At 58.6% G+C, this 26,769-nt stretch overlaps 1 protein-coding gene across 3 annotated transcripts; it reads left to right on the plus strand.

Moving 5' to 3' along the window:
* Nucleotides 1-25,012, plus strand: KCNC4 (potassium voltage-gated channel subfamily C member 4). Of its 3 annotated transcripts, none has more exons than XM_075442825.1 (5): nt 1-424; nt 2,320-3,066; nt 8,146-9,082; nt 10,638-10,823; nt 16,521-16,889. In XM_075442825.1, the coding sequence occupies exons 1-5, from the start codon at nt 254-256 to the stop codon at nt 16,655-16,657; spliced, it is 2,178 nt and encodes a 725-aa protein (XP_075298940.1). In that variant the 5' UTR covers nt 1-253; the 3' UTR covers nt 16,658-16,889. The 3 variants fall into 3 exon arrangements, with proteins under 3 accessions (XP_075298940.1, XP_075298941.1, XP_075298942.1); XM_075442826.1 differs by lacking the exon at nt 16,521-16,889 and adding an exon at nt 23,733-25,012 and having other exon boundaries at nt 4-424; XM_075442827.1 differs by lacking the exon at nt 1-424 and adding an exon at nt 870-1,375.
* Nucleotides 25,013-26,769: the final 1,757 nt, after the last annotated feature.

Below are 26,769 nucleotides of genomic sequence, written 5' to 3' on the forward strand. Positions count from 1 at the left end.
GGCATATTTAGAGAGCAGACAGCTTTGGGCGGGTGTTGCTGGCTAAAAGATCTCTTCCTTCCCCAGATTCAACCCATTTGTCTGCCTGGCCACCCCCTCCCGCCCCAGGAACGGCCGCGCTCGGGCGCACAAAGATCTCCCTGGGATGAAAGTCGCTGGATAAAATATTAGCATCAGGTCGCAGCATTCCTTCCCTCCTGGCCAAACTCGCATTACCGATGATGAGGAGCTGAGCTGCGATGCCTGGCCGGTGATGCAAGGCTCGATTTTTCCAGCACGGTTTTCCCTCGGGCTCCTCCGTGCCCTCCCGCCGGTGCAGCCGCGGGCGCGCTGGGTGCGGAGCCACGCCAGCCTCCCCCCGCTCCGGATCCGGCCCTGGAAGCTGTTGAGTTGCAGTTACGGTTGGAGCAGGGCTTTCTTGGTGGTAAGATTTTAAGCGCAGCTCTCGTGGCTTTTTGGGTGGAGCTTTTGCCCCAGCCGCCCCCAAAGCCCCCCCACCCCTCGGTAAGGGGGTGAGCATGTCGCCGAGGGGACAGACCTGGCTGGGGGTGACGAGGGGACCTGGGGGGGATGACACTCTGCAGAGCCCAGGGAGGTGCCGAGAGAGATGCTGGCGTGGGGCAGCTTCCCCCGCTCACCGTCCCCTTGCCCTGCAGCAAGGCCCCCCCCTTATCCAAGTGCTGAACCCCTGCTCAGCCCCCACCCCGATAACAGGCCTGTGCTGGGCTTGGATCCCACCTATGACCCCAGAGCACCCACCTGCATCCCCCCCAGCCCCAGCAGTGCCAGCGCAGGAGTAAACAGTGCTGGCAGGATGGGGACCCTCGGGGCTTCACCGTGGTGACAGGCTTGTCCCCTGGGGCTCTGCATGCCCTCCCCAGTCCCAGGAGACGGGGCTGAGCATCCCCAGCACCCCGGGGGCGTAAGAGCCCCCCAGGGAAGGGGGGGTTTCGGGGAAGGACCCCTGGGGCTGGGGTGGTTGGGAGCCTGAGTCCCAGCCTTGGCGCCCGTGGGTGCAGCTCTGGGGAAGGGGCACCCAGGAGCTGAAACAGGAGAAGGAGATGCGCGGGGAGGGTGGTGGGAGGGAAGGAGGGCCAGGTCTACCTGCGGCCACCCAGCTCCCCGCAGCCGCCGGCCCGGAGCTCGGGGTCGGTCCCTCCTGACCTCTCGGCGAGCGAGGGATTGCGAGCCAGGGAGGGATGGGATCTGCCCGAGCCTCTGCCAAGCGCTGGCTCCGGATCCGCAGGCAGCTCTGGGCTGCATTTCCCCTCCGGCGCGAAGCGGAGCTGGGGTGTCCGGGGTTCACTCCTCGCTGACACCCAGCCCCCCACCCCCACCCCAAGAGCCTCACCCGCACGTCGGGCCCCGCGGGGAGGTGAGCCGGGGCCTGGGGGTGCGGGGGGGGGGGGGGGGGCTGGGGAGAGAGGGGGGGGCTGGGGATGGGAGGATGGAGGGAGGGAGGGATGCAGGGATGGAGGAGCGCGGTTGGGAGGGAGGGCAGCGGCGGGGGGCTGTGGGGCTGGGCGCTGGGGCAGGTATGGGGTGGGGGGGGGTCCCCGACCCCCCGGCGGGGCGGTGCCGGCTCCCGTAACCCCGCCGCTCGCTCCCAGCCCTATAAAAGCCCCGGGAGGCGGCGGCTCTTCCCCCGCCGAGCCCCGGAGCAGCCCCCGCCGCCTCCCCCGAGCCCAGCCCAGCCGGGAGGCAACGGCCGGGGCGCAACAGGGCCCCCCCCCCAGCCCGACCACGCGTGAGCGGGGCCCCCCTGGCGCCGCAGCCCCCCCGGGGAGGGCAGGGCCCGGCTGGGGGGAGGGGGGGGAGCGGGACGGGGGGTGGAGGGGGAGCATCCCTCCCACCCCCCCCTCTTTGGGAGCCCCACGGCTGCCCCCCTGTCCCCCCGAGCCCGGTCTGGGGGGGGGTCGGGGGGAGCGCGGACCCGCTGGAGCGGGTGGGGCGGGCGGCGGGGCCCCCCCGCGCTTGGCGCTGCGGGTACCGTGGCGGGGGGGACACACGCAGCCCGGCGGGGCTCAGGGCTCGCGCCCCCCCCACCCCGGCAGCATCCTCCTCCTCCCCAGCCGGGCCCGCATCCCTCCAGGGCTGCCCCCCCCCCGCCCCCCCCGCCCTGCCTGCACTTGTTGCTGCCCGGCAGGGCTGGGCTGGCTCCCTTTTTAGGGCGGTTTTATTTCGGGGGGTGGTTTTGGAGGGGGTGGAGGTTGCAGGCTCCCCTGCCGTCCCCCCGCAGCCGGCAGTGTCCGGCTCGGCTCCAGCCTGCTCCCCCTGAGGCCAGAGCCAAGCCTGAGCCCCCCCTTTTCCCCTCCCCAGTCCCATCTGTGCCCCCCTCTCCCGCCTCCGCCGACCCCCAGCTCCTCGCCCGGAGGAAGGGTGCGCGTAGCGTGCATCTCCCATCCACCGAAATCTATGATCAGCTCCGTGTGTGTCTCCTCCTACCGTGGACGCAAGTCTGGGAACAAACCACCCTCCAAAACATGCCTGAAGGAAGAGATGGGCAAAGGGGAAGAGTCGGACAAGATCACCATCAACGTAGGTGGTACCCGGCATGAGACCTACAAAAGCACCCTACGGACTTTGCCGGGCACCCGCCTGGCCTGGCTCGCCGACCCCGATGCCCAGAGCAACTTTGACTTTGATGGTAAAAGCAACGAGTTCTTCTTCGACCGCCACCCCGGGATCTTCTCCTACGTGCTCAACTACTACCGCACCGGCAAGCTGCACTGCCCCGCAGACATCTGCGGGCCCCTCTTCGAGGAGGAGCTGACCTACTGGGGCATCGACGAGACGGACGTGGAGCCCTGTTGCTGGATGACCTACCGCCAGCATCGCGATGCCGAAGAGGCCCTGGACATCTTCGAGAGTCCTGAGCCCGGTGGAGGGGCCGGTGGAGAGGAGCCTGAAGAGGAAGGGGGTAGGGAGATGGCCCTTCAACGCCTGGGCATGGATGACAGGCCGGCGGGAGCGGCAGGGTCTGCTGGAGGGGGTGGCTGCTGTCGGAATTGGCAGCCCAGGATGTGGGCGCTCTTTGAGGATCCCTACTCGTCCAAGGCAGCAAGGGTAAGCTCCTGAAATGCGCTGGCGGGGAGGTGGGATGGGGCCGTGCTGGGGTTGTGTCGTCATGTCCCCATCCCCGTGGGTGCGATGGACTCTCTTAGAGGGTTATGCGGGCCCCGCCATAGCCATCTCCGTCCTACCATGGGACACGTTGGCCATCTCCCATTCTACGGGAAGTCTCTTCCATCATCTCCCCATCCCCTCCCAATGCATTGCATCTGGGGATGCTGGGCTGAAACTGGGGGTGAGCTCAGCTCCCTGCTCCCTTCACTCTTTTGGGTGCTGCCTGGGCACCTCCTGGGCACACGGAGATGAGGGACTGTCAGGGAGAGTCCTTGGCCGGGCTGAGTCCTGGCAGAGTTTCAGGATGCTCTAGGACAGGCAGGATTGCTTGGGTTCCTCTCAGTGGGTTGTGTGCGTGCCCACGCCAAAACCCACGTTTAGTGGCCCAGGCGTGGCGTGGGGGGACAGGGCTGGTGCCCGCTGGCACCCAAATCAGGTCCTGAAGCAAGCAGGATCCCCGTCGCTGTCCCCAAGGAGCTCGTGCTCCTCTTCTGCAGCAGCAGCAGCCCCAAAGGCCGCCCCGTGTGTCCGCGCCAGCAGCCCTCCCCGCGCCCCGCACGCGCCCTCGTCCCCGCAGCCCTGTCCCCCACCGTCGCCGCGTCGATGCTGCCCACGCGCAGCATACGGTCCCCATCAGCACGTGCGAGCGCAGGCTCTCAGCTGCGGTTGACACACAAACACCCCCCCCCCAACTCCCTTCATCCACGCGCGTCCCTGGGGACCCGATACGCCATGTACACACACATGTGAGCACATACGTGTGCTGACATCCCCCCACGACCCCCCTTGCACGCGCAGATGATCCCTACCCACAGATACGGCTGTGCCCGGGACGTGCCCCCCATAACCGGGCGCATCTTTGGGCTCCTGGCCCATCTCGGGCACTGTTCTGCGCATGTCTCCTCTCCCAGCTACTCTTTGATCACCCCCAAAGTGCTGCCCACCGACCCCCAGACACCCCCCACGCCGGTCCATACCCATCCTGTCTCGTCCCTGCGCGTGTCCCCCCATCACGCCCAGCTTACAGATCTGCCGCACACACACACAGATACAGGCATTTGGGCTCTAAATGAATTCTGGATGAATTTAGAGGTGTAAAAAAGGCATCAGTGGTAAGAAATCCTGCAGGCATTTGACACCCACCGGCAGCGCGCGGGGCAGGGGGTCAGTTTGGCAAGGCGGTGTTTTTGCAGCTAACGTCAGAGCGACACGTGCAGAGGGTGCTTGGGCAGCAAGAGCTTCCCTCCTTTTAAAAGGGATGCCCGGTCCTTTGCCCATCTCTGAGGGCTCGTTGCCTCAGAGAGATGCTCCGAGTGGTGCAGAGCTCCAGACTGAAAAATAAACCCGAGCAGGGTAATTCAGCTCAGGTTTTTCACGTTCGCGTTTGGTTCTGTTTTTCCCGTGTGCTGAGCTGCTCGCAGAAAGGCGTTCGCTGAACAGAAGCAGGAGGAGTGTGTCGGAGGGAGCAGAGGTGGCCGCGATCTGAGCCCTGACTGGGGCTGGAGTGGGACCAGTCTGCACTGGGAGCTCCCCACTTCCTTCTTACTGCTCTGAGATAAAGGTTCGGCTTAGCAGCGCCACGGGGACCGTCACCTTCCAGCGGTAATGCTCACAGGCTCTTCTGGGTCCTGTTTTCCCCTCTAAAATAACACTGTGGTTCTGCAGCAGCTTGGGACAGCTGCTTTGGCAGAGGGGGAAACTGAGGCACGGGGCAGTGCAACCAATCTAAGCGAGAGCAACCTGCTCAGCACATCCAGTTAATGCAGGGAACCATTACTGGTTCGGAGTCACCGTCCAGTGCTAGGATGCTCTGGGACTCATGAGCATCTCTGCAGGTGCAACATTCATGGTGCTGCCGTGGCGTTTTGGGGTGGCTGAAGTGAAATTTCTTTCATACCCCGCCCGGTTTTGGAGTCTCCCCCTTCCTTTTCAGAGCCAAAGGGGTGCTGCCGGCCGCAGCGTCTGCCCAGGGGCTGCTCCGGTGCGTCTTGCCAAACCTTGGCAGCAGCGGGAAGGAGAGCGGTCCCGGGTTGTGTGCGTAAAACCTCTCCTCGCTCGTGCGACAGCACTGACGAAGAGTCTCGGGGGCTGAATTTCTCCGGTCCTTGCTCCTCCTCGCCCGTGGAGCAGCCCCTCGGGCCCTGACTCTGTTGGCTCCTGGCTATTCCCAGCTTTCCTTCCTTCCAGCACCTCCTGAGTTGGCTACAGCGTGAGCATGCGGTTAGAAATTCCTTCCCCAAGGTTTTTAGCTGCTTTGCCTTATGGCATCGATGCCCACGGGATCTTGGCTCCTGCGCCTAGTCCAGTCTCAGTGAAAATTTTCTCCCTAGTGTAGCTGCTGTCCCTGCTGGAGAGTGAAACTCTTGTTACTCCCCATGGGAAACTGGTTGGGATTTGACCTCTACTTCCAAACTCTGCTCACCTGTAGCTCTTCATTATTTATCTCTTTGCAGCCCGACTTCTGTGGGGTCCTGACCCCACTTCCAGTGGGACTTTCAGGCTCGTGACCCCCTGTAGGGTCATGGTTTTTTGGGAACATTTTTTTTGGGACCATCCCAAGCTGCTGAGCGCATGGTGAGATCGTGGAGATCAGCGGCGGGTTCTGGAAGACTTCTTTGGTCAGGCTGTTAGAGCCATATTGGTGGCCACTGGGCGTATACCTAGATTTTGTTTTATTTTTAAGGCAGTTTTGGAAAAAAACTGGAGCTTGGAGCAGAGGCCGAAGCTGAGATAAGATGTCTCAGGTCAGATCTTCAGCTGTCACAAAACTGGAGCAGCTCTATTGACTTTGGGGGGGGGGGACACGATGGTTGGCACCGGCTGTGAACCCGACTCTCCTATTTTTAGAGGTTGCTTTTGCTCCTGGGGCTAAATCAGATCTCACCTACACGGCTCACACAGCGGGGCTGCTTCGGTGCTGGAGCGCTCAGCGCCCCGCTCTCCTCCTTGGTAATTATTTTCTTCTGACTTTGCTTCGAGTCTAAGTTTTTACTCTTCGCGATTTCCTGAGATTCCCCATATGGCAAAACTCAGGAGCGTTACTCAGCGCTCCGCTGAAAAGCGGATTATTTTGGCTGTGCCACCCCTGTGTAGACACACTTGTCTGGTTAAGCTGGCCTTGCTTCGAGATCCCATTTTTTTGCTGGGTTTGCTGCTGGGACTGTGCCCAGCTGCTGGGCGAGGGCTGCCTTCAGAGCTGCCACCAGCAGAGCAGCGTCACGGCGTGGGGTCCAGAGTGGTCTGGTGTGAGGTGTGTGGAGCGTCTCAGCCCGTCCCCGAGCAGGTCTCTCACCGGGGCTGGGGGGAAGAACCGTCTTCCAGAGGTTTCTGCATCAGTTAAAGCCTGGCTTAAACTTCACGCCTAACTTTTGGAGGGCTGATGCTCTCTGTGCTGGACCCCCACAGGTCTGCCCTTGGGGTCACCCCTCAGGGATGCTCTCAGCAGGCTCAGGGGCCGGGTTTTTCTCCAGCGTGACTCAGGCTGTCTCTGCTGCTGATTCACTCCAGCCCAGGACCCGGGCTGCCGCCTCGAGCAGGTTCGCAGCGTGGCTGCCGGCTGAACGCAGCCGGTCGGGTGGGTTCAACACCAAAAGGTCGCATCCTGCTGGGTGCGGACAGGGGCTGTTAGCAGCAGAGGATGCTGTAGCAGGATATGCTCCCAGAGAAGATAGAAGAAGAGCTTTTCTGCTCTGAGGCTTTTTTTTTTTTTCCAGAGGGCTCTTGGAAACAGATGCTCTGGGTAATGAACTCATCATGAGCTCATCGTGTCGGGGAGGAGGGCTGAGCAGGATTGATGGCGGGGACCACAAAGTGTTTTCTTGCTGACACAGCCTGCGATTTCCACCGCGTGCTGCCGGCCCTTCCTCGCTCACACCCGAGGCGAAGCGGCAGCGGGCAGGAGGCGGCGTGGAGGGGACAAAGCTCTCGCCGGTCGGGCAGAGGGGAGAAATGGGAGCATCTGGGTGTCACCAGGATGCTGAGCTCTAGCTGCTCCTCTTCTCCTTGTCCTGCCCTCGCAGTCTTGGGATCGTTCACGAGCACATCGTCCAGCACTGACCCTTAGGGAGCAGGGAGGGGGCAAAAGGACAGCTCTGATACATCCAGACCCCAAACCTCACAGTCGTGAGTGGTGCGAAACATCTCATCTGGGGGGTTGGAGACGAATGGGGGGAAAGGTCTTTGAATTAATCCTCTCAAAGGTCCCTTTTCATGTGTGTTCCCAGTGGAGGCTTGCTCCAAAGCCAGGCTGTTACAGGTCTCTCTTCATCCCTGGAGAACGAAAGAATTCCTGGAGAGGGACTTTTTACAAGGGCATGTAGTGACAGGACAAGGGCGAACAGCTTTAAACTGAAAGAGGGTGGTTTTAGATTAGCTACAAGCAAGAAATTCTTGACTCTGAGGGTGGTGAGGCCCTGGAACAGGTTGCCCAGAGAAGCTGTGGCTGCCTTCTCCTTGGAAGTGTTCAAGGCCAGGTTGGACGGGGCTTTGAGCAACCTGGTGTGGTGGAAGGTGTGCCCGCCCATGGCAGAGAGGTTGGAATGAGGTGATCTTTAAGGTCCCTTCCAACCCAAACCATTCTATCACTCTATGTCACTGTCATCTCTGCAACATCTGCAGCCACAGCTGGAGCCCAGCACACCTTCCCCTGTACATATCGTAGCACTTGGAGAAAGGTCCTGGGCTGACAGCTCCAGACACTGAGGTTTGCTGTCAGCTCATGGGACTGGTCCGGCAAGGCCTTCCCATTCTCCGTCCTCGGTCTTGGGGGCTTGGAGGGCAGCAGCATAGGTCCTGCGGTGTTTTGAGCCTGTTGCATTCATTTTTGTTGAATGAGGGCTTCTCCCATCCCTGCTATTGCTATTGACTATCAGTGATTAGAAGAGATGTACCAAAGGCAGGTGACACCAAAAGTGTGCATCAGGCTGCCCCAAAGTTGTCACAGTGGTTCATCAAACTGCTGCTCTCCTCCAGCAGTTGACCCAACTCAGCTAATGGCCTGGGTAATTTCTACTTTTTCAGGTAGTAGCTTTTGCCTCGCTTTTCTTCATCCTGGTCTCCATCACAACCTTCTGCCTGGAGACACATGAAGCCTTCAACATCGACGTCAATGTGACGGAGACCCTCGTGGTTGGCAACACCACAACAATCCTGCTGACGCATAAAGTGGAGACGGAGCCCATCCTCACCTACATCGAAGGGGTCTGTGTCCTGTGGTTCACCCTGGAGTTCCTGGTTCGCATCATCTGCTGTCCAGATAAGCTTCTCTTCATTAAAAACCTGCTCAACATCATTGACTTTGTGGCCATCTTGCCCTTCTACCTGGAGGTAGGTCTCAGTGGCCTGTCCTCCAAAGCTGCCCGGGACGTACTAGGCTTCCTACGGGTGGTCCGTTTCGTCCGGATCCTCCGGATCTTCAAGCTGACACGGCACTTTGTGGGTCTCCGGGTGCTGGGCCACACACTCCGGGCCAGCACCAATGAATTCCTGCTCCTCATCATCTTCCTCGCCTTGGGGGTCTTGATTTTTGCCACTATGATCTACTATGCTGAGCGGATCGGAGCCAAGACCTCCGACCCCCGTGGGAGCGACCACACTCACTTTAAGAACATCCCCATTGGGTTCTGGTGGGCCGTGGTCACAATGACAACCCTGGGCTACGGCGACATGTACCCCAAGACCTGGTCAGGCATGGTGGTGGGGGCTCTCTGCGCGTTGGCTGGGGTGCTCACCATCGCCATGCCCGTGCCCGTCATTGTCAATAACTTTGGGATGTACTATTCGTTGGCCATGGCCAAGCAGAAGCTGCCAAAGAAGAAGAAAAAGCATATACCCCGTCCGGCCCCGCTGGACTCCCCTACCTACTGCAAATCCGAGGAAAACTCCCCCCGCAACAGCACCCAGAGCGACACTTGCCCCTTGGCGGTAGAGGAGGGGGCAACTGAGCGGAAACGGTCAGGTGAGACCCCAAAGGTGGGGCAGAGGGAGGGGGAGACCTGCGGAAGCTTCCAGGGCAGCGTTCTGGGTCCCTTGTGTCCCAGAGTCCCTGGGGACTGCCCTGCCGCAGGATGTGTCCCTTGGGGTGGTGAGATCTTGCTGCAGAAAGGGCTGGGTCCCTTGGGTGTCTGGGTGTTGGGTGCTGTATTGGTGGACCAGGACGCTGCAGATCAAGATCCCCCTCCAAGCAGGAGAGGGATCCTGATGGCATAGATCAAGTCACTGTGGTGTGATTCAAGGCGTCCCTACCTAGCCCACCTCTTCCTCACCCTGACAGAGGTAAGACTCCCGATTCCCATCTTAGCCTGGCAATGCTCTTGGGGTAGATTTTCTTTTGCTTCCTTCCACCATAAATCAGGGCAAGCTTCACCAAAATGGATAAATCCATGGATATTCCGTGGTGCTTGATCCCACCTCCCCATTCATCTTCTAGTAGATGTAGCATCCCTGTACAGCAAGGCCAACGCTGCTCCAAATCCTGTGCTCAGGCAGGAGCAGTATCAGTCCCTGCACATTTGTTATTTGGTCTCGTGCCATGAGCTGAAGCTTGGGGTTTGGCCGGTCTTTCCTTCAGGTGGGGAGAGGGCCTGGCCCCAGCTGCAGGCAGTCATTGGTGGGCAGCATCGCTTGGGCTGAGCTTGGGGGGCTGCGAGAGCCCTGCCATGGTATCGTTGCTGGCCACTGAAGCTGCTTTGCCTGATTTGTCTTGGTTTGCTGCCAGCAGCACCTCCAGAGCAGCCGGCGCTGCGGTGCGGAAACAGGAGGGACCATGGTGGGGTTGTGTCCTGCACCAACATGGCATTCGCTGAGGCTAGCCCTGAGCAGCCGCACATCTGGCCACATGTGTTTACCAGCGAGGGTCCTTCACCCATGGGAACACAGGGAGCTCCAAAGGCCCCACATAGGTGTTCTCCTGGATAAATCTCCCTTTTCCATGTGCCCGTGCATCCCGTCTGCCCCAGGAGCCCTGGCAGTGGGAGCAGAGTAGCTGTCCTGCTCTGGAGAAACAGCAGGTCATCCCCATCCCTTCACCCCAACACCAATCCAGGAGCTCAGGCCAGACCCTCAGCTGGCAGAGCATCCTCTCAGCTAACGATCCACAGGGTCAGATGACATCAATTAGCACTTCACCACTAACCTGAGCAGTCTGGATCCCAGCGGTGTGAATTTTGCAGAGCTAATTCCCACCAATTAGGTGGGCGGAACCCAAAGCCCAGGGGTGTTTCTTCCCTGGTAAACCCCGCTTGGCTTCATGCAGGGTAGATAAACCTCAGCAGCAGCAAGAGCTTCTCTTTGTTGCTTGGAGTTAAAATCTGGCATGGTCCTGCTCCCCTGGTCACTCTGAGTTAGCATGTCCAGGCTGGGGACAGTACCTGAATTTGTGGGTGTTGCTCTGGGTCATCTTCAATCTGGCCTTCTGCTTCCTTGCATGGTCTAAGCAAACTCTTCTGGCCACCCCAAGCACCTCATCCTGTGGGTTTATTGACTGCTGATGGGTCTCCGCCACCTTCTTGCAGATTCTAAGCAGAATGGTGAGGCCAACGTGGTGCTGTCAGATGAGGAGCAGCCGCTGTCTCCGACTGATGAGGAGAAGCGGCCCATGCGGCGCTCCAGCACCCGGGATAAGAACAAGAAATCCTCCACGTGCTTCCTGCTGGCCACGGGTGACTTCTCCTGTGCAGCGGACGGAGGCATCCAGAAAGGTATGGCTGATGCTGGAGGTGTGGGCTGGGGAGGGCGAGATGGAGGAGTGAGGTAGAGGTTTATTGTGTCTGTCTGAGACGATGGCTCATCTCCATCTGCCTGCCTGGCTGTTGGTCTCTGCTCCCCAAATCCGCTTGTCTTCCCGCCTCTCCACCTGCTTCGCCTCCATCCACCACATCTCTCCGCGTTAGCTCTACCCTTTTTGTTTTCTCCTCCCCCAAGTCCTCCTCCCAGTTGCTGCTGTTTGGGGTCTGTGACCCCATGCTGGCTGCACTCTCCTCCCTGGGGACAGGTCTGTCCCTTTGCTCCCCAGTGCTCCAGCTTCTCCTGTCCCTCCGGCTCTTCTCCCTGGGCCTCAGTCACCCATCTCAGGGTGGTGTGAGGGGGACATCTCTCCTGGGGAGGCTGGGACTGAAGGTGGTCAAAAGGTTTTCAGCAAGGAAAAAAATCCACCGGCTTTTCCTTTCCTCTCCCCTCTGATGTGTTTTGGTGGCTTCAAGCGTGGGGAGCCACGATGTGTCAAGTGCTGCTTTGCCAAAAGCACCGGGCTGCCAGAAAGGCTGTCTCCTCGGGGTTGGAAAGGGAGCTCTGTGGAGTGTGGAGGTTTTCCATGGGAATCTGTGGGGGAGAAGAGTCAGGAAAACACACAACTCTTCTTCCCCTGACAAAACAACAGTCCTCCTCAGCCTGGTTCCTTCACGCCGTCCACCAGCCTTCTCTGCCCCACTGGCGAGCGTGCCCTGTGCCCGCATCCCAGCACCCCAGCCCCAGGAGGGTAAATCCGGTGCCTACCCTGAGCCCCAAAGCCTAGCTGCACCCTCAATTGCTGGGTTACTTCTCAGGACACCACTGAGTTTTTTAGTTCTGCAGTTTTTCTTGTGTGTCCTGAGTGGTGTGGGGTGACGTAGCTGCAGAGCTGACCTACCTCTGCCTCTGTGGTACCGTCTAATCCCAGTTACTCACGGGGAATGGTGCGTGTAAGCTGGGACCAGGCAGGAGAAGAGCTGATGTGCCGATGTGCTACATCTCTGAGCTGCACCCCAAGCCCTGCCGGCTCCTGGTGCTGATGCTTCGCAGGCCCTCACGGGTTTGTTGCTGTAGCGCTGCTTGGGTTGGTAGAGACTGGATGGGCTTGGGGCAGACGGAGGTGTTCAGGGGCAATCACATTTATTACGTTAGTGGAAGCAAATTTGTTGCTTCCTCCTGGGAAATCAAGGATTTCCTTTGGCATTCCTGCTCAACCTTGTCCCTCGGAAAGAGGGAAAAAATGAAAAGCTTTGCTCACCTGTGGGAAGAAGGGTACTATTTAAGTATTTGCTTGAAATGCCTCAGGTTTTTTCCTGGAAGTGCCTTTGTCCATGAAGTTGGTCTCTCTTCTTAATGCCCACTAATGTGAAGAGGGGAGGGGGCACCTGCTCCAGACTGGGGGGGATGCTGAACTGGAAGAGATGAAGGAGAGGGACAAAAGCCAGTGCTGATCTTCATCCTTAAAAGATGCTCAAGCTGGGCATCTCTTCAGCTGAAGTATTTGAGCCTGGTCCCACTGAAGCCAGGGTAACTGGAGTAGATCTAAGAGCTAAGGATCCAGTGCTGCTTTTGCTGGGCTCCCAGATCGCATGACTTGGTTGCAGGACACCGGGAGGTTTTTCTCCTTTCGTGGTGGCAGCAACAGCTATTTGAAAGGGCACTTTGGTGATCTTTCTTGGTTTGTTCTGGTGTCCTTCCTGCAAATGTCAGAGTGCTTTATACAAATAAAAATAGATGTGTATGTGGGTCACTTACCCCCACCTCGCTGGGCTTGTACCCAGAGAAAGGTGGATGTGGTGTCCAGAGGAGCTTGAGTGATGTGCGAGACCTTTTCGGGAAAGGTCCCTTGGTCCTGCTTGGGCTGTTGGGGATGGATCAGTGGGATGCTGCCCCGGGAGGTCAGTGCTGATGTCTTCCCTTGGTCAGGGTTAGTGGTGACCGGAGGTGATCAGAGGGGCAGAGCAACCTCCTGCGCTCCAGCCGAAAGCCATAGGGAGCCGCAAAAGCGCCTCTTCCCTCGGTCCTGATTTATCTCCTGCTGAGGCTGTTTGTTCTGGTACTGGGATGTTGGCAACTCTGCAAATTGAGATGAGCTTGGTTCTGAGCCCAACTTGCTGATGGCCATCTGTCAGATCCTGGGACAGGTACTGATGTCTGTACAAGCTGTGGAAATCGGGAGATGGAGCTGGTTCAGGAATATGCTGCAGATCTTGGCATCCGTCATGGTTTGAGCCCAATTCCAGCGGCTGGTCTCACTGGGGCTGCTCAAATAGAAGAGTTACCCCTGCCCATCACCCCTTGGACCTGGGCCCTGGAGATGACTGAGCTGGATGGCAGAGGATTGCCGTGTGGCATGTGTTTCTTGTTCCTATTGCTGCTCCCCAGTGGTGTCACCTTGGTTCTTGGCCGCTGGGGATGGCTTCAGACCCCTGATCTCCCTTCAGCACTCAGGTCCTGCTCAGCAGTTCCCCAAAATGTGTCCTTCTGGGGCCCAGATGCGTTGGCATGGGTCTGTCTTGGCGTGTGAGCCCTTGTCCTCTGCTTGGATGGAGGGATATGGGGGCAGATGAGTCCAGCATCCCTCATGCCAGTGAGATTGTTTATGATGGTCTCGGAAAAGGTATTGACTGAAACCAGAGTGGGATTTCCAGAGGACCCACAGGGGATGGAGTTAAATAGAGGGAAGGGGATTTACCCTTTGGCGGCGTGCTGGCATGGCGAAGCGACAATTCTTGGCTTGGTTTCCAGAAGCCAGAGCATCACGCAGCTGATTTTACTCTGCTGCTTGCTGTAGCGCAGGGCCGTGACCGGCACATGGCTTGGGCGGTGTGGGATCGAGCGCGGGGATGCTCCCACGGGCATCCATCAGCGATGCTTGGCTGGGGAGGGGAGCAGGGCCATGTTTGCACGGGGACACGCGTGCGAGTGCGTGCAACACGCAGCCGAGCGCCAGGCCGCCGTTATAAACAAGCACAGGCGCTCCTGGGCGATGCCTGCTTGCGTTACCCCGTCCCCATCTGCTGCTGGCTCAAAGCGTGTGCGAGCGTGCACGTGCGCTCGGGAGCTGCGAGCGTCCGCACGTGGGGAGCGCGGCACTGCCAGGGCCAGGGGACGAGCCCCCGGGGGTTACCCACTGCCCTATCGCTCTGTTTGGAAGATGCCTCCATACAGCTCCTTGGCAACAAACCCATTTTTGAAGCAAGCCCGGTGGCCTCAGTTAGCACCTATGTGAGTTGCTGGGTTACCGGCTCCATTAACGAACAGCACCGGTGGCAATTAGCAGAGCACAACGCTCCGGCACTTGGCAGCTTGGCTCCGTGGTGGCATCTGGCCCTGAGCTTGGTGGGAAACCACAATGGCCTTGAGGGATGGAGTCCTGAGCTCCTTCCTAGGTGATCCCATAAGCACGGCTTTATGTGTGTTGGGAATTCATTGATAGAGAAAATGAAGTGTTGGGCTCAGGGCAGGTTTGCCCTCGGAGTCCCGTTGCAGAGGGGCCCTGGGGCAATCAAGCGTCTTCATGAAATGCTGTCCCAAGCCGTGATGTTGGAGACTTAATCACAAGATTGATTTGGCAGGGGGTTTGGACTAGATGACCCACAGAGGTCCCTTCCAACCCCTAACACCCTGTGATTCTGTGAAAACTGGCAGAATGATTTTAGCCCTGTTCCTGTCCCCATTTTCAACCTTTTCTGTTCAGCAATCTGAGCAAGGGGGCAAAGAGCATCCCTACAAAGTGCTCAACCGCGTCAGCGGGTCCTTGCATCACCAAGGTGGCTTCCAGCAAGACCTGACCCCACACCATCCCTCCCAAATTGGTGATGTTTGGCTGCTGGATCCATCAGTAACCCCAGGCTTTCAGGGACCAGTTGCATCTCAGCACGATTGCTTCCCACACGCATGGCTCAGCGGGCAGGGAAACGCGTGAGCTCTTCAAAGAGCCTCAGTGCTCCCGGGAAAAGAGCCAGGTTTGCTGAAGGATGAGCCTGGTGCATGTTTTGGGGTTTTTTTTGAGGGGGAGCAGGGGGTCTTTGCATCAGCTACTGTAGGTGGGAAACACCCCCAGCTCGGGATGGGGCTTCCCCCCAGCCTCGGGTCTGCGCTTGCTTCCTTCCTCGCTCGCTGCGTGGATGCATGCCAGAAAGTAAAGAAGGAAATTGCTCTTCTCTGTGGGGCCTGATCCTGCTCTCGCTTCCACTGCGGGAACTGGAGAAGCTTTGCTGAAGTCAGCAACGGGTTTAGGCAGGCGGCCTTCTGGCCCCCAGCCCTTTCTCTGCTTCCAAGCTGGAGCAGCCGTGTCTCCGGGGGGCTGAGTTATGGGGAGAGGTTGAAGAATCCCATGCCTGCCCTGCTGGCTGCTGTGGTTGGGAAATGAGTGGGAAAAAGGTAGAAAAAGGGGATAAAAATCAGATTTAAAGAGGTAGTGCTCTGCGGCCTTTTCCAGATGGTGAAGGTGTCTCAGCATCCTCCTCGGGGGTGCGTGGAGGTGATGCTCCTCTTGCTCCTGAGTGTGTGGTCAGCCCTGATCCAAGCCCCAAACAGCCTGGCCCGGGCCAGCACCCCCCATCGGTGCCTTCACATCGAAGCAGAACCCAAAGATGCTCCATTACCTCCCCAGTGGGGATGCGGGGCCGGTTTCCGAGCTTGGCACTGCCGAGGGGGCCATCCATCACCTTATGTTCTGCTGTTGGGGAGCTGCCTCCCCCCACATACGCACACGCGCTCGCTCACGCTTGCTTTCTCCGGAGCTCGCTGGGGCTTGCGGGGAAGGGGAAGGCGAGCCTGGATTCCCCGCTCCTGGGGAGGATGCGGCGAGCGTGGCACGGCGCGGGGCGGTTGGGCTCATCACGGCTGCGGCATCCTTAATTCTCCATATTTTGGCAGCAGAGCTGTCCCTGCAAGGTGCACTGATCCGGAGAGCTGATCTTGGGGCTCGTCTTTGAACAGGGCTGCTGTTTGGACCTAAAAATCCAATTTTCAGCACAAATAGTTTCTTTCCAGAAAGAAAAGTGGCTTTTGATCTGCCAGAGCGTTTGTTCTGGCTGTGCTTTTCAATAAAAGCTGGAGCACTTTCTGGCGCTTTGGGGGAGTGTGAAGGGTTCCCATGCTTAAAGCAATAGAAATATTTGCTCTTTAATGCAATTTCTTGTGGAAAATAATGAGCGTGTCTACCTGCTCCTCTCCATACAGAAAGGTGTCAGCAGCAGCTTGCTGCTACAACTGGCTTACAAATCAGAGCCAGGGGAATAACTCCTTCCAAATCCCATATTTGCTTGAGTTCTGCTGCTTTTCCCCGTTTGCTTCAGCCCACGAAATCCCCAGACTCATTCCTCATTCAAAGCAATTCGGGAAACAAAACCCATCAACCCCCCAGACCGATGTGGTCTCCCAGCATCGACGACTCTCGAGTCTGGGCTTCGGCTGGCGCTGCTCGACTGCATGGGGAGCCGAGGGGAAGGAAGGGGAGGTCTGGAGGATCTGCAGGAGGTCCTGAGCATCTGCAGAAGCTTGGCTGCCCTCAAAAAGCCTTTCCCGAATTTTATTTTTAATAACTTTTAGGGGGTTGAATTGGGGTGTGGGGCTGGGTGATGCTCGCCCTGGTGCTCTTTGCTTTCCGAGCCTTGGGGAGGAGGCTGCTCGGCTCTAACCTGTCCGTTTTCTTCACCAAGGCTATGGAAAATCCCGAAGCCTAAGCAGCATAGATGGCGTGGCAGGATCCACGGTGGGCTTGGCTCCCCTCGCGTCCCGCTGCAGCTCTCCCTGTCCTCTGCGGCGTCCCTGCTCTCCTGTCCCCTCCATCCTCTAAAACGCCGCCCGGATCCCGCTTTGTCGTGTCGCGTCGCTCTGTCCCCCCCTTCCCCATGACGCCGCGTCTCCGTGGCGGTGCCCGTGCCCGGAGGAGACCGAGCTGGGACATCTCCTTCGCTGAGAAGCAGGTTCTCATCTTCTCCAGCCCAGCGCTGCCGCCGTGCTCCCCCCTGCCCCGTTTGCAGGACCTGTGATGTCTCCGTTGAACTTGTCTCGTGTCTGTGTGTTTGGGACAGTCCCTGGAATGGGCCGAGGGTTTGCTCAATGTTGGTTTGGTTTTTTTTTTCCCCTTGGAATGTTTTTCATCCTAAATAAATTGGGCCAAGCCATGTGATTCCCTCTGGTGTCGAGCCCTCCTTCCCGTGGGCCGTTTGCACTTGGGCTAAAGGGTGGTGGAAACAGGGAGGACATGTTGACTCATAAAATTATATATCATTGTGTGGAAATGGCTGAGTTCATATAATTTTAGGTCTTTTTTCCTATTTTTTTTTTTTTTAAAGAACACCCTCAAGTTTCTGGAGGCAACAGATGAATAAACCTCTATTCCCTGCCCAGCAGCAATTCCCCTCTTGTTTTGTGCCACCTTCTGCCGAAATCACACCCATTCCCTCCCCGCTTGTGTCTGCTTCTCCATCCAACCTCAGGGGTGGTCCTAGGGCTGAAGGTGGCTTTGGCAACCTCCAAAGCCAGCCCCGAGGTCCCGTGGAGGTGGGAGGCTGTAGGGCCCTGGGCTTGGGTGCGGGGAGCACGCAGAGCTGGGGTAAAGGGTTGCCAAAACATATGTGTGGGTGCTCCCCTGGGGAGCTGGGAAGGTGGTGGGGAGAGGAACACGGGTCCCTTGGAGCGGCTGGGAAAGTTGCTGCTGCTGTCGAGTAGTGGGGAAATGTGAGATTTGAGACAAAATGATGCTTAAATGGACGGGGATGTGAATCCTCTTTGGAGATGGATGCTGGGTGGTGGGGCAGAGCTTCCCCATGGGGATGGGAGCCGGGTTTGAGCCGGGTCCTACCCAGCCTTGGGAGGATGCGGCTGGAGCGCCGCGCTCCCTGTCGCACTGCTGGTTTTTGCTCACATAGATCAGTTTTTGGGATGATTTTGAACGATCTCAGGTGTCTTCCTGAACTAGAGCAAAACTTTCTGGCTCGTTTCTAGCTCTGTCGCCCTGGCGCTGCCTGGCTGGAAGGGGCTGCTTTGGTGGGTGCAGCCCTGGTCTCGATTCTCGTCCCTGGGCTCTCTTGGCCTCTTCCCTTACTTTGAGCAAGTCCAGCTCAGTGGGGCTGTACCCAGGGACTTCCAGTTGGAGGATGGGGAACAAAGCTGGAGGGGTTTTAAAAAAAAAAAAAAGCCCCAAGACTGTTTTGGGGGTCAGGCCCTTCCCCTCCATCATGGCCGAACCAGAGCTGGTGCTGGGGGGATGACGCAGAGCGAGGATCACGTCGGTGCTAGGCTGAAGGAGCTGGGCTGGATCTCGGCAGATCCCACAACCGGGACCCTCCTGCTCCTTCCAGGTTCCCCGTGCCTCAGTTTCCCTCAGGGTAGAGAAGGGTTAACCCTGAGGGCCTCCTGCAGTAAAACTCCTTGCTGCCACAGTGGAAGGGATGCTACACAAAGAGGAAGCATTGAATGCCTCAGCTGGCTTATCTTTTTTTCCTCCCCACTGAGCTGAAGGAGCTGCCAGGAGGAGCTGCCATCACGTCCCCAAAACGACCCTCCCTCCAAGTCCTACATGGGGCCAACAAGAAGCCCTTGCCTTTTATTTTGCTTTTCTTCTTTCCTTCCTGCCTTCCCCTGCCCCAGGGCTGTGAGCGGAGCAGTGAGAGCTGAAGGGCAGCAGAAAAGAGGCGAAAAAAACTTGGTGATGTGAGCTGGATCCTGGGGCTTGGTGGCAGGAGCTCAGCACCGCGCAGATCTGGTGCTGGAGCTGGACTTTCTCCGAATTTGGGGAGAAATTGGGATGAGCTGCACCTGTCCTGCAGCCAGGAGGTCCCGTCGTGGTTTCCGACCCCGGTGATTCGCCCCTCACCAGCAGCACCCGTGTTTGCCGTGTGTTGGTGGTGTAGCTGCATTCCTGGAGTTTCTGTGATTAAAGAGTATTCACTCACCAAACAGTCAGGGTACCTCAGGAGGTTCGTGAATCACCCAAAACCCTGTGAGCTGGGCCAAGGGGTGAGTACAGCGGCACCGCACCATTGCTTCTCTGGTGCATCCTCCCCTTTGGAGCTGAAATCTCCCCAGCCCGTGTGAGAGGAAAGGTCACCCTCCATGATTCCAGTGGTCTCTGAATCATAAATGATTTAACCAAGGTCATGCACTGACTTTGGGGACGAGCCAGGCATGAAAAACCAGCTCTGCTGCCCTGTCTCTTGCAGAAGCAGCAGATCAGGACACTCCAACTTTGAGGTCTGAGTCTCTTGAAAGCAGACGATTAACCACAGAGCAGCCGCAGATCCCAAGAGATCCCATCCTCTCCTTTCACCCCCCCAGGCTCCCAAATCAGCTCATCCAAACCCTGGAGCCGGTTTCCCGGTGTGAAAAACCCTTGGTGGACCCCCTCAGAAAAATTCTCCTCCCCATCAGAGCAACAAGGGTTGAGCATGAGAGCTGACACGGAGCCGGTGCGATGCAATTTTTAGCAGTGGCGTTATGCAACCCGGGAGAAGGGATGACTAATGTGCAAAGAGCTCCTCTAAAACAACCGAGCCCCGAATGGGAGACGGAGGGATTTCAGTGGGAGGCACCAAACTGTTGAAAAACCCATCGCATCTTCTCCCTCTTCCTCCCCGCCGCCTTCTGAGCAAGCGATTTGAGGGGTGCGGGAGGGGGAAAAGAGCGTGTGATTTTTAGGTGGGGTCTGGGTTGGGTTTGGGGGTGAGTTAGCAGGGGTTAATCCCCTGGATAGGATTGTAAGAGGAGCTGTAGTGGATCAGGAAAGCAGACCGCTAAATATCACCGTAGCCCAGGGTTTTATCTCAAACAGTGGCCAAAATTGGCTGCCTGGAGAAGAGGATAAGAATAGAGCAAGAATATACGATACTTCCCCCGAATATCCTCCCAGCCGCTTATCTATGTTTAGGGCTCTGGCGAGGAGCGCACGTTCCAGCTAAGGCGAAAAGCAGCGGGAGAAAGCAAGGTTGTTTGATTTATTCTTGACGAAATGAATAAATCAATAGGAGGCCGGCTGCCTCTGCCCAAGTCCTAAAATGGCATTTAAAAAAAAAAAAATCAACTGGTGTGCGGCGACCATCAGGGCAGGGAGCTTGCTGCCGGCATCCCAGCCTGGAAGAGAGACTTCCCACGGGATGGGGTGAGCGTGCTGGGTCTGAGCCGCCGTCATGTTCCCGGCAGGACGCCGGGACGGAGCGGGCACACACAGATCCAGCGCTGTGCATACCGTATTTCCGTGCCCCCTGCCCGTGTGCAGCGTGACGCCCAGCAGCGCGGTACCCAGGGGAGCTCCATGTCCCGCGGTCCTCAGCCCATCGTGGGTGCTCAGGTGGGAACGGGAGCAGAGACGCTGCGTAACATCGGGCTGCCCTGGTGCTGCTGGGAGTCCTTGCGTCCGTCTGTCTGCATGTCTGTCTGCCGAGACCGGCAGTGCTTTGGCACGGGGAGCAAACCCCTCTACCCGCTCCGTGCCGTGCAAGGGGCAAAGCCAGAGCAGCCTCATCCCTTGGATCCGGGGGGGATTTGGGGCCAGTTCCCCCCTGCCAGCATCCAGCAGCAGCTTCTTCCTTCTCTCTTGCTCCTGGGAGACTCAGAGCCCAGCGCTGCGCAGAGACCGCGCCGCCAGCCCGGGTTTGCGTGCAAAGTATTAATTATTATTGTTGCAACAACCGCTCTGTTTCTCGGGAGATGCCTGAAAGAGCCGAGAAAATAGAAAGGGCTGTCAGGCAGCCGGGCGGGAGGTGAAGATGTCAAGAGAGTAATTGCTCTGCCCAGAAGCAGCCTGGTTCTGGCTTCCCCAGCGCTGCCAGGAAAAATCCTCAGCGCTTATTTGATGACAATAAAAAGAAAAGAAAATAAATAGCAACCCCATCCCTTGCCCATGTTGACGAGGAATGGGGAGAGCAGAGGCAGATGCAAAATAAGATGCAGTTGAGCTTATAAATAGGTGCCTCCCAGCTCCCAGTCTGTTAATTCGTTACCTCCGCCCGAGCGATCGATCTTTACACTTTTCCCCCATGAAAAGGTAAATGAAGGCTCCGAAAATATTTTGCAAACTGCTGGGGAGCGGGTCACACGCTTCCACTTGTGTGGGACCGGCTGGGGCCAGGAATAGGGCCTGGTGGCTATGGAAAAAAAAATACATATATAATCCTTTAGCTTTGGAGAGTGAGAGGGGACGGGCTCCGTCGCTGTGAAAGTCCCCCTCGCCGTCTTTACGTGGTCCGTGGAGATGGGTGCGCGGGAGGTGCAGGTATTGGGGGTTTGACCCCAAGGTCTGGGGAGTGCGGTGGGGTGCTCTGCTCCGTGGGGGAACTGCCGGTGCTTCAAACCCGCCCTGCTGCAGTGGCCGAAAGAAAAGGGACCTGCAGAGTGTCCTGGGGTGGCCGGGGAAGCTTCGAGAGGTGGCCAGGGGGGCTGCAGGGAGCCCTCCCTGCGGGAGTGTTTTGGCTTTTGGTGACTTCTCTGTCAGCACCTCCTGAGCCTCTTGTCCGCAAACAGATCTTCAGTGGGGGCGGGGGGGGGAAAGAAGGGGAGAAGAAGTTAGTGTAGGACCTACCCAAACGTTGCGCTGGAGCAGCTGGAGGCTGGCTGCCCACGCAGGCAGTGCTGAAGGCTGTCTGGGGAGATGCTTGTAGGGGGGAAGTGGTGCTGGGCGAGCTCAGCACCCGTGGAAAGCTGGGGGGGGGCTGGCCCTGGCATCACGGCAGCAAACCTGGGGGGTTTTGGGGCTGTGCCCAGGACCCTGCCTTGCCCGAGGAGGGGGTGGTGGGTGGCAGATTTTCCTCCCCCTCTTTCCCCCCCCCCAAAAAAAAAAAGGGGGAGGAAGGAGCCATACACTGCAGGGGGGCTGTGAGAGGAAGAGAGGCTGGGACCCGCTGGCGGCGCAGAACCGAGCTGGTAACGATAAGCTGAGACAGGAGGGCAGTTTTCTCGTGGTGGCTTTGTCTGGGGGACAGTGATTAAATAATAAATAAATAAATCTGGGCTGTTGTTATTTATTTTTAGTCGTGCTAATTTTTTTTTCCGAGGCTGGGAAGCTGCTTTCCAAGGCAGGTCCCTGGAGGATGCGGGCAGCAGGTCTCGAGCTAGCACACAAAATGGCTTTGAACGGGGAGGAGGAGATGGGAGTTAAAAGCCGAGTCGTGTCCCTGCTGAATCAATCGACCTGACGGGGAATGCTTCTAGCAGGCCACGAGCCCTGCCGAGAGCTTTTAGCTGCTTGCAGGAGTGACTGAACCAGGAGCCACGCTGTTTTTTAGCAGCTGTTTTGTGCACGGCCAGAGCTGGTCCCCAGGTTGCTGCTGGGGGTGATGCCAAGTCCCCTGCACCGGTCCGTCACGGCAGCTTGGGAGGTGGGGACCTCTCCCGCAAGCTTTGGGATTTGGGGACTTTAATCCCAAGGGTTTTTCGGGGATGTGGGGCTTTGAAAAGCCTCTGTGCCCAGGCACTGCTTGCCCAAGCTGTGCAGCGATGCTCGACGGAGGGTGAGACCTTTATTTGTGTTCTGGGGGATGACAAGCTGACCACGAGCCAGCAGCGTGCCCTGGGTGCCAGGAAGGCCGATGGGATCCTGGGGTGCATGAGGAGGAGTGTGGCCAGCAGGTCAGGGAGGTTCTCCTTCCCTTCTGCTCTGCCCTGGGGAGGCCCCATCTGCAGTGCTGGGTCCAGTTCTGGGCTCCCCAGTTCAAGAAAGATGAGGAGCTACTGGAGAGAGTCCAGCGGAGGGCTACGAGGATGAGGAGGGGACTGGAGCATCTCTGCTACGAGGAGAGGCTGAGGGAGCTGGGCTTGTTCAGCCTGGAGAAGAGAAGGCTGAGAGGGGACCTTAGAAATGCTTCTAAATATCTGCAGGGTGGGTGTCAGGAGGCCGGGGCCAGACTCTTTCCAGTGGTGCCCAGCAACAGGACAAGGGGCAACGGGCACAAACTGAAGCAGAGGAAGCTCCAGCTGAAGATGAGGAAGAACTTCTTCCCTCTGAGGGTGACGGAGCCCTGGCCCAGGCTGCCCAGGGAGGCTGTGGAGTCTCCTTCTCTGGAGATATTCCAGCCCCGCCTGGACGCGGTGCTGTGCAGCCTGCTGTGGGTGACCCTGCTTGGGCAGGGGGTTGGGCTGGGTGACCCACAGAGGGCCCTGCCAACCCCTGCCATGCTGGCATTCTGGGATTCTGTGATTTAGGGGAAAGGAGATGCTTTTGGAGCTGTGTTCGGTCTTCAGGGGGGCACAGCTGGGACAACCCCACGGTCAGGAGCTGGTGTGGGGTTTTGCAGCCACATCCCTGGGTGGAAAGGGCAGCTCCGTGGTTTATTGGGTGGATCAGGCGCTGTCTCCCCGTCTGACGGCCCCTTGCCTGGAAACTGGGTCCTGGCACATGGGTAGAGGCGGTGTTGTGACTCAGAGCTCCAATCAATGTTAATTAATTCAATGATAACGAATGAGAGGGAGAGAGAGAGAGAGACACAAGCAAAAACACAGCGGGCTATTAATGCACCAGGCTTGGCCTTGGGACATCTGGGTTGGGGTTGGCTTGGGAAGTTTTGGTCAAGAGCAGCTTTCTGGGAGGAGGGAGCGGCAGCAGGGATGACTGCTTTCCTCTGCTCTGCATTTTTACCCTCAAAATCGCCCTGACTCCACGTCTGGTTCCTTTCGGAGAGTCGTTTCCCAAGTCTCCATCACTGGGTCCATTCGGAGGCTTTTTTAAAACATTTTTTTCTGATTTACTGATGGAATAGCAGCATTTTATCCCTCCGGAGAAGGCCATTTCATTTTGTAGTTACTCTGTTTTCTGCACCCTGCAAAGTTTGGGTCCCCTGAAAGCTCAGTCTCGCTCTCCCTCTCCTGTTTCTCCAGAAACAGCAGATGAAAGCAGTGTCCAACGGCGTGTTTAATACTTCTGTCTTTAATTGCAGACACTTGCCAAGACGTCCTCTCTTCCAGTTACCCCCAGGGCGAGGTGGTCACCTTCTCCTGAGCCCTGGCTGGATGCAGGCAGCGCCCCGGCGAGGGACGCCTTCCCCGAGGGACGCTCTCCCCAAGGGACGCTCGGCCCGAGGGATGCCTTCTCCGAGGCGGAGGGATGTGTGCCCCGCGGGATGCTTTCCCCAGGGTGGAGGGGTGCTGTCCCTGAGGCTAAGGGATGCGTTCCCCAAGGGCTGCATTCCCCAAGGCCAAGGGATGCTCTCCCCAAGGCTCAGGGATGCTCTCCCTGAGGCCAAGGGATGCTCTTCCTAAGGCTGAGCGATGCATTCCCGCAGCGATGCTCTCCCCAGAGAGCAGGGAGGCTCTCCCCAATGCCAAGGGATGCATTCCCCAAGAGAGATGCTCTCCCCAAAGCCCAGGGACGCTCTCCCCGAAGCCCAGGGACACTCTCCCCGAGGCTGGGACACGTATTCCCCCAGGGACGCTCTCCCCAAAGCCCAGGGACACTCTCCCCGAGGCTGAGGGATGCTGTCCCCAAGGCTGGGACACGCATGCCCCCAGGGATGCTCTTCCCGAGGCCAAGGGATGCTCTCCCCCAGGAGCTTTGCTTGCCCACCGCAGCAGCCCGAAGCTCTGGCTGCCAGCTCCATGGCCGGGGTGGGCTGGCAGCCGGGTCCCCCGAGAGGAGCTGCGGAGCCGCGGGGCTGGGAGGGGAGGTCGGAGTGCTGGGAGGAGGGTCCCACTCCCCTGCCTGCTGCCAGCCCTGCCACGCACACGCTGCCCAGCTCCCCCACGCACCCCTGGGCTGTCCCCCTGCCCTCGCCCACGCTTTCGGACGCACCTCGCCCCTCCGCCTCCGGAGCCTCGCCAGCTGCTCGCCGAGATGTCACCTTCCGCGGCTCCATCGTGCTCCGACCCCCTCCATCGTCCAGCGGCCGCTGGGGACCCTTCGGCAGGGTTTCGAAGGCTCCATTCGAGGTGCCATGAGCGGGTCACTGCACCATCGGCCCCCTCTCGTGGGTGCTTACCCCGGGGTGCAGACCCCGAGGGGATGGGGGGGACGAGCGGGTCGATTCGGGCGCGGGGACGGGGATGGGAAGCAATAGGTGAATGCGGTGGCCTGGAAGGGTCAGTGTCTTTCTAACGCTGTTACATATCTCTGTGATCAAGGCAATACTACTCCCGTTTCCGTCTGTCCTGTACGCATGCCTCTCCCTGTCCAACCGTACTAGAGTTCGAATAAAGACATCCATGAGCTGAGTCAGCTCCCGTACCCCTCCCGCCTCCGTGTCTCCTCACTGCCGGCTCCCTGCACGCCCGCAGAGCTCTGTCCCGACCCCGGGTGTCCCTGGCAGCGGGGACGGTGATTTCAGCAGCAGTATTGCCTGCGTGTTGGGGCCGAGCTCCTTGCTTTCTCGCACGGCTTGGAGTGGCGCCTGCTGGAAAGCCCACGGCAGGCTGGTTCCAACACCCACGCGATATTCATTTGTTGAAGGAAAGGCACTGCAGAGCTGACAAATGCATTGGCTCTGCCTGCTCTGACTGTCAAAGTTTAAATAATCAGCATTATGGCCACAGCGGTGCCATCCTTAGGTTTCAGAGTGAACACCGCATTGAGGTGAATGGGCCGGTCCTCCCTGGGCTGTCTGGGCAGCCTGGCCGCAGGGCCGAGCAGGTGACTCTGACCTGATTTGTGGGTCCAGGGTTGATATTTCACACCCGTTTGGGGCTGGGGTGCTCCCAGTGTCACCTTTTGACTGGTGCCAAAGGCAGTTTAAACCCCCTGCACCCCCCGGGCACAGTGTGAGCCCCGGAGAGACCTGGCACGACTCCGATCACTGCAGCAGTGAGCTGGAGGGGTCTCAGCTGGATCTCCAGGACAGACATTTTGGGGCTCTACCTGTTGACAACCCACCCCAGGGGCGCGAGGGCTTTTATCTGAGACCGGCAGTGCAGGGAGAGGCCGGGATGGTTAAAACAGGGGGGTGAATGGAAAAGCTGAAAAGAAAACTGAAAAGAAAGCAGTCACAAATGTGAGCAATCAGTGGCTGGGGGCCAAAGAGCAATTAAAGTGAGAGCCCTCCTCAGAGGCTGGGAGCGAGATGCTCCCCGCTGTGGAGAGCCCTTGCGAGAGCCCCGCCGCGCTGCTGAACGTGCCGTGGCCCTGCTCCGACACGGCCGTGGTCACGGAGAGCTCCTGGGATCGATGCCGAGCGCTTGGGCTGGCTGACCAGGGATGGTCGTTTGAGGGATGCCAGGCACCTGCGTCCCCGCCGGGTCCTGCTCCCACGGAGTTTGGGGACCGGGTGTGCTCGGAGCATCTCGGCGGTGCTCAGGACCTGCTAGGTTCCTTGGGGTGACCTCAGGGGGACCGGGACAGCGTGACTCTTTGGAAGGTGGGTTTAGGGACAGGGTGGTCCCGCTGTGGTGCAAAGCTGGCTGGAGATGTCCCCCAGCAGCAGGACAAGGTCCCTTCTCCAGCATGGACAAAGCCTCTCCCCACCACCGTTCTGTACCACGTTGGCTGTTTGCAACCTGTTCCCCACTGACTGCAGTGCAAAAAAATTAATTAGGAGGAACAAACCGGCGGCTCAGGGACCGAGTGTGTCCCCAGGGACGCCCTGGCTCTCCAGGGTGCCCCTCTCCTTCCTCCTCCTCTTTGGCTGTTGGCTCCAGGAGAGAGGTAAGTCCCTCTACACCTGACCCTGGGGCTGTAGGACGACTCTACCATGCCCCCAGCCTAGATTTGGGGCAGGGAGCTGGGTGTGAAGCATTGCAAAGCCTTTCTGAAGCTGCAGGAAGGTGGATGGAAGCCAGTAGCCAGGTAAGGTCCATCACCCTGGGACACCCTGGGGGTGTCCAAGTGCAGGAGCGGGGGGAAGCCCCCATCCCGGAGCCCCAGCTGCTGCAGGGCTGCCTTAGCTCTGGCTGTGGCTACTCCATCGTGCCAGGCTGGGGCTTTGCACTGGGGTGCTGGCCATGGCCACAGCCACCCCAACTTCCCAACAGACCATGGAGACACAGGAG

This window comes from Opisthocomus hoazin, chromosome 25 (genome assembly GCF_030867145.1).
Source record: "Opisthocomus hoazin isolate bOpiHoa1 chromosome 25, bOpiHoa1.hap1, whole genome shotgun sequence".
NCBI lineage: Eukaryota > Metazoa > Chordata > Aves > Opisthocomiformes > Opisthocomidae > Opisthocomus > Opisthocomus hoazin.